This window comes from Crocuta crocuta, unplaced genomic scaffold (assembly GCF_008692635.1).
Source record: "Crocuta crocuta isolate KB4526 unplaced genomic scaffold, BGI_CrCroc_1.0 scaffold978, whole genome shotgun sequence".
Lineage (NCBI taxonomy): Eukaryota > Metazoa > Chordata > Mammalia > Carnivora > Hyaenidae > Crocuta > Crocuta crocuta.
Window position 1 is genome coordinate 232,081 of NW_027530876.1, and position 6,966 is coordinate 239,046.

Here is a 6,966-nt window from a genome sequence, read left to right on the forward strand (position 1 = left end):
CGGCCTAGCCACTGACTGCCCACTGACTCCCTACACCCCAGTGACACCTGTCACTCTCTGCCCCTCCTGTGCTTCCCAAAGCCCTGCCTCTGACCTTTCTCCATGTTCTGTCCAGGACCCCCAGCCCCCCTGCCCCTGACATAGTTCCAATAGCTTCTCCTCCTGGGGGTCCCACTAATGGGAAGGACACTAACATACTACCATACACTTAGCCCCGCCCTTCTCTGCATTCCTGCAGGGGTTGTGGGGGTCGGAGGGGAGCCTGGGCCTGGGGCATGGCTTCAGACCACACCTGTCCCCGGTGTCTGCCTCCAGCCTGTACACATCACTACAATCNCAGCTAGCCCCTCCAATGCCCCCTCCACCACATGGCCCGTGTAGCCTCTCTTCTTGTCTTAAGGGTCAAGTTCAGAGTCCTGACTATGGCCTTCAGGCCCCTGCCTCTTGGCGTCACCCTACACACCCCATGTCCCTGTAACCCCTTCTGCTTTTCCAGATGTGCACTCACTGTGCTTCCAGGCCTCCCCAGCCGTCACTGTGCTCCCTCGGGGCCCCCCCGTCCTGCAGCAGCCCAGAGACCGCCACTCTCTCCCGCCTTCATAGCCCCTCACGTGCCCAGGGCACTGGGATCAGTGAGGAGCAGAATGCTCTAGAGGGAACTTTTCAAAGCTGCAGAGTCCTGGGCTGCCCGCAGGGCTGGGGATATTGTAGGCTGGGTGNGCCCAAGTGCGCTGCAGAACTCGGAGCTAGCTTGAGCCCGACACGGTGGGGGTGTGCAGCAGCGCTCTGGCCAGCCCTTCCCTGGTCAGCCCGCTCACTTCTACTGGTGAGCCCGAGGTGGTGGCCGTGTTTCTAGCAGCTGAGACAGCCCCTCCTCCATCTNGCGCCTGTGGGCTCTGAGGCCTGCCACCGCTGCCTGGCCAGTAGAGCCGGTCTCCTCAGTCAGAGTCTGGGAGTCACGGCCCGTGTAGACACTGACCAGTGAGGCCCCTACTTCAAACATGATGAAAGGGGGCCCAGAGAGAAGGGACTTGCCCAATGTCACCCAGTGACAGTCTCCCACCCCACCTTCCATCCCCTAGCATAGTCCTCTCCAGAGAGCCACTCACTCCCCCACAGGATTGTCACTTTGTCACATCAAATTTACCACCCTCCTCAAGAATGCTGAGCTGATAGGCTACTTTAGTTAACTTTATAAAAGCATCTGTTCTTTTTGATTCAAAATACCTGCTTGAAAAACAGAAATAAAGTGCCCCAGCTTGTAGGTACATCCCAAGCCAAGGGAACACGCTCTAGGTGGCTGGCCCTAGATTTCTGGATTTTGCAAACAATAGCGTTGCGGGGTTTGGAGGCTGGCACAGCTTTGTATGCAGCTGAGTGAAGGCATTTTGTAACCTGCTACCTGCTCTCACCGTCATTCCATACTAACATATTACTGCACCAGTTGGGGGGTCATTCTGGAATCAAAAAGAGTCCTTGAAAGCCAGAACATGGAGCTTTTCGAAGCATCCATGATGCGGTCCATTTCACATTCCATTATAAACCAACGCGAAGCTTCAGCAGTAACTGGGTTTTGGGGGGCAGGGGGCAAATTTTAGGTATTTTGATTGATACTGTCATCCCATCGGGACACCATGAGGAGAAGGGTCCAATCAGAGGCAGGAAAAGCATCTTTCCCTCGCCCTGTCGCCCTGGCTGCAGTAAGAGTGTGTCCTGTCACGGGCCATCTTCCTTCAGGGTATTGGGGCACACTAGACACTGTGCCAGCCCCCTGTGGCCACTTAGTGTGCATGACGCATGGGTCTCGGCCCTGGCAGTGAGGTCGCCCCGCTCACGAGTGCGGTGTGTTGGGGAGGAGGGAGCTCGGCGGCAGAGTACAGGACAAAAGTCTTTTCCTCCGTGCCTGGAGGGCTTGAAATGATGCACATCTTCATGTGTGTTGGGCTGAGGGGAGTGTGAGCCTCAAGCTGCCTTCTTCCAAGAGGCCTGGCCCCATGTCAGACTCCCTGCTGAGCCTAGCAGCCACCACAAAGCCACCACGGGACTTGGGTGTGGCACACGGCGGCCTGCTCTGGGCCCCGAGTAGGCAGCCAATGGGCTCCAGGCTCCAGAACTGTACATTTGCTTTGCCGCTCCAGTGAACTGTATGGCACTTTGCAGAAATCAGATCCACCTTCTAAAGCCAAAGATTTGCATGCACGCGCACACACACACACACACACCCCCGGCCTTCCCAAAGAGGCAACCCAAGGTGTGCCATGTTGGGGCCCTCCCAGCACGTAGGCACATGGTGTCCCCATGCGGAAACATTCAGTGCAGCCACAGGTCTGAGGTCTGAGTCACCCCCAGACCCACGTGCCATCAAAGACGGGGTCAGGAAGTCAGAAGATCCTAGGACTCTTAGTGAGTTCACCCCCTGGTTGTCATTTCCTGTAGACCCATGTCCCTTTTGACGCCTAGGAAGCTTCAGGGGAGAGGGGCAAATAAAAGCCGTCTTTGCTCCCAGGACCCCCCAGTCTCTTTGCTGTCCCTCCTACCAGCCCTGTGGCTCTGTAGAAAGGAGTCTGACAAAGGAAAGCAAAAGCTTTTGCATTTTAAATCACTGAGGCTTCCCACAGGGGCACTGGCCTCAATCACTCTGATGAGGCTGCGGCTCGGGGCAGGCCAGCGCAGGCCAGCGAAGGCCCCTGTCCCCACGCCGTCTGAGCACTGCCACAGGGAGCCTTGTCCTAATGGGAGCAAAGTACTGCCAGACACAGGTATTTGTTAGCAAGCGGCTCGCAAAGAGCGCATGGTGGATGCAAATGGCTCTTTCAGCAGCGCTCGCAGTGCGCCCCCGACGGCTCCGATGGCTCGTCCCCCGCCCTCCCGGTCTTCTGAGTGCTAATCATTTGCTCAGCAAACCCTCTCTTGGTGGATGACACGGAGGCCGGCCCCAGCCATGACCACGACCCTGTCAGAAGCACTGTCAGCTCCAAGGGAGCGGGGCGGCCTAGATGACGCCTCCCGTCACAGTATGCACCCAGCGTGGCCCCTGTCCTCACCCAACCCCACCCCCGTGCGGTAGCCGGGACAGCAGTGCAAGCCAAACTTTATCTCATTTTCTCTCCCACAGATGGAGGTAGTGAGTACCTTCAAGAGAAGCGGTTCATTTCAGGGTGCTGTGCGCCGGCGGTCTTCAGTCCTCAGCCAGCTCCATGACGTAACCAATCTTTCTACCCCTACTCACGTAATTCTCTCTGCTGCCAATCCCACCAGTGCCGCTGGGAGTGAGTCTTGAGTCCCCTTTTCTCTCATAAATGGCATCTCTGGGGGAGAAAAAGCCTCCCCGACTCTTCCTTCTCTCTTTTCCAGTCTTGCATCCTCTGCTCTCCGTGGCTTTTCCGCTCTTTCTTCACTGCCCTGTCCAGTCCTTCCCGCCCAGACGGTGTGCCTCTCCAAAGCCATGGCCTCTTATGAAATGTACTGAACCCATGGCACTGCCGGACCTTCTGTTCTTTTCTTTGTTTGGCTGTTTGGTTTTCATTCCTTCTGTCATTGGTTTCCTTTTCTTGAACTTGTCCGCATCTGCCAATAGTTCTTCACGAACTTGGGCCGCTTCTCGTGGTGTCTGGTGGCAGGATGGGGCCTCAGTCAGTGCTCTGTGGGGCCGCAAAAGGGAGGCATGCGGGCTCAGGGCTGCCTTGCGGGGCTGGAGGGGGGGGGCGAGTGCCTTCCTGGCATCGTTCGCAACACAATAATCTGGCCCACCTACTTGGGACTGAACTGACAGCTTCCAGAACTCTCCTGGAGGTGGTTGCCAAAGGCAGTAGATGCGATGTGGGCTTCAGGGGACCGCTGTCACGTGTCCTCAGGTGCTACCTGCCCTGTAGGCCTCTGCTCTGAGCCAGCGGGAGTAGAGGTGTCTGAGGTGCTCCTCAAACAGGAGTCCTCCTCACACCCCCAGCCTGCGCTCTGCCACATTTCCATTTGTTCCCAAAGCACCTTTGCTCTTTCCAAACAGGCGTCAGGATTGGAAGGTCTTAACATGATCTGGTCCATATTCTCTCTCCTCCTTCCTCCAAGAAGCTGGGACATAGATTCCTTCCTACATGTTCCAGTGGAAACTTCCCACCGTGTTAGTCACATTTTAAAGAGAACCCAGGGACTGTCGTAAAGAGGTAGAAACCTCTGTGTTTGCTCACCTCGTTTTACAAAGACAAAGGGAAAGCTCTTAGACCCCACCGCCCCACGGTTCCCTAATGAGAGAGAACGCAGGGAACGTTGTGGGCTCCCTGCTCCCTCCCACGGCCACCTGCTTCCGTAACAAACTCGACATTTCAAAAACCAAGCAGTAAACCTTCCAGTATGAGCCCAGAGCCCCTGCTGAGATGGTTCGATGCTACCTCTTTCCTTTCCTTCCAGTGAAACCTGGCAATTCTCACCTACGTGAACACATCACTTCCCCACAGACGGGAGCTGTTAACCATACCTTTTTCCCTCACCAGACTCTGGGATTTTCTTTTTGCTTGATTTCTTCTCTTTCCCTTTTTCCTTTTGTCTTTTCTTTTTTTTTCTTTTTGTATTTTCTTCCCCTTTTTTTCTTTTTTTCTTTCTTTCTTTCTTTCTTTCTTTCTTTCTTTCTTTCTTTCTTTCTTTTTTTAGGAACTGGTGAGAGGTCCCCAGTGGGGGGGCATCCCTCCTCTTGTTCACACTGTCGTTTCAGGCCACTCTGCCCTTTAAGGAAGGGATGTGGGCCGCACCAGTCCCCGCTGGACCACACTGTCCCCTTCGGAAACAGCATGTATGCGCGTGCACACACCTCCCCCCTCAAACCACAGTCCACACACACCTCCAGCTCCCTTGCACACTCCCTGGGCCCCCCACCCGGGCCACAGATATTGGCCAACAGCCATCAGAGACAAGGCTGGAAAGCTCCAGGCCCACCCAGACAAGTCTTCAGGGGGCTCAGTACTGTCAACTGAGGACAGAAACGGTACACAGCCTCCCGGGGGCGTGCCAGCCAGGGTGTGCCTGAGACAGGGGCACATTCCTTCCTGGAAATGAAGGGACAAGAGGTGGTGTGGGTGTGCCGAAGGGGCACATACTGACCTGCCCCTGTCCCTCCCTCTCCCTTGACTTTTTCCACATGTTTCTTTGCCATCTCTCTCTGCTCTTCCTCTCTGTCTGTCTGTCTGTCTGTCTGTCCATCTGTCTGTTGACTTGAGGTGGAAGAGGCAGCTGACACAGCCCCCACTCCTCACGCCCCTCAGGCCTTCTCCACGCCTACGGCCTTGTTCCACTCCGGGGCCAGCCTGGGCCTCCCCTCCGGGACCCTGGCGAGGCCTGCCGTCTCTTGGCTCCCTCCGGACTCCTTGGGCTTCCTCCCTGGCGGTAGCTTCTGTCTCTCCTCTTGCTAGCACCTTCCTTCCTTCTGCAGCCGTCTGTCACCCCTGTCTTCCCCCTTCTGGGAGCCCAGCAGTCCGGGTAAGAACCGTGTGAGAGACACCAGCCGAAATAAGAGGGGGAGCCACTGTCCTTTCCACACCACATGCTGCTTGGTGAGGAACAGGTAACGGGGCCGCAGGGAGAGCTGAGCACGTCCCGCCCAAGGAGGGTGCTGGTGTGATAGCAAGGGGACCCCAGTGTCCCAGCCCACACGGGCCAGCCCAGAAGGCTCATCCCAATTGGGCAGCAGCACCTCAGAAAGGACCCCACTGTGGAGGAAGATGCTGGCTGGAGGACCAGGCAACACCAGGGGACGTGCCTTCTTCTGGAAGCCGCCATCCAACACCATTTCCTGCCGTCATCTCTGTGTGGCAGATTGGTTTGGAACTCTGTGAGGATCTAGAGAAATCATTAAGCCCAGCACCCTCATTGTACAAATCAGGGGAAGGCCTGGTGGCCGCAGTGAAAAAAATGACCAAACACAGGCCCTCACCGTCTCTTGGAAGCTCCCAGAAGGAAGGCAGGGCCCAGACCACAGCGGAGCCCCTAGCCTCGCACTGTAGAAGGTGCAGGGGTCACAGGCCACGGGGTTTTCCCAAGGAGAGCCCGAGCTCTGACAGGAGATCTCCTCTCCCCTTCACCCACCACCCGGCCAGTCCAGCCCTCATCCACAGGCTGGAGCAAGTGTCTCGGGCACACCAAGGCCTCTGGTCTGACAACACTCCACTGAGAACCCGAGGCTCTCCGGGCGGAAGGCCCAGTGCAGGGTGTGTACAAGGAGCCCGAGGGCCACAGTGATAGGTGACAATGCTCACCAACACGAGTCCCGGCACATGGCACCAATCCAAGAGGTGGCCAGAGACTGTCTCTGGAGCCAAAAGGAAAGGAGAGCCCCTAGAAGGGTGACCAGGGAGGGTTAGAGATGCAGAGACCCTTGGGGCTCAGCACACCTCCACCCGCACCCACTCAACCTTCTAGCCAACCTCTGACTCCCCCTCCCAGGCTTCCCACACCCAGCCCCCCTCCCTGAGCGACACACAATGACCTCCGAGCTCCAGGGTGGTCCGGACTGCCCCCTCCCTGCTCACTCGGCCATTTCATTCTCAACCTGGGGTGTGGCACCTGTCCCCCATGGCCGCCACCTCATTTGACAGGACCTCAGCTGCGGCCTGGAGGCCAGCCCTTGTGAGCGACTCCAGAAAGCGCATTTGTTAATAACCGCTTTCAGTCTTATGGAAACCAACAGGGAGGGAAGTCCTATCCCCCACTGGGACGCCAGCCACCCTGGCTCCTCCCGAGTCACACGCTCACACACTAATGCGTCACTCCCCTGGCTGCACGTGAGGGTTCACAGCCCTGGCCCCAGATGGTATATGGGGTTCACCCACATTTACTACTGAGCAGCAAGCTGGGTGCCGGACAGCTGACTGCAAGTGTGAGCAGAGACACATAGACACACCCCTGCCCTCCCTCCGCAGCCACACTTCCCAAGGCTCCATGGAAAGCTCCACTTTCCAAAGTTTCCATGGTGTCACAAAT

At 56.9% G+C, this 6,966-nt stretch overlaps 1 protein-coding gene across 2 annotated transcripts in view; it reads left to right on the forward strand.

Moving 5' to 3' along the window:
• ATP2B3 (ATPase plasma membrane Ca2+ transporting 3) overlaps positions 1–6,966 on the forward strand; it is a 45,528-nt gene that overhangs the window by 28,959 nt on the left and 9,603 nt on the right. Inside the window, exon 21 of one of the 2 annotated variants that reach the window (XM_077769635.1) lies at positions 3,116–3,202. The exons of the other annotated variant lie outside the window; for it this stretch is intronic. Coding sequence (XP_077625761.1) covers positions 3,116–3,202 — 87 coding nt within the window. The remainder of the gene's footprint in view (positions 1–3,115; positions 3,203–6,966) is intronic. 2 annotated transcript variants of the gene reach the window in all.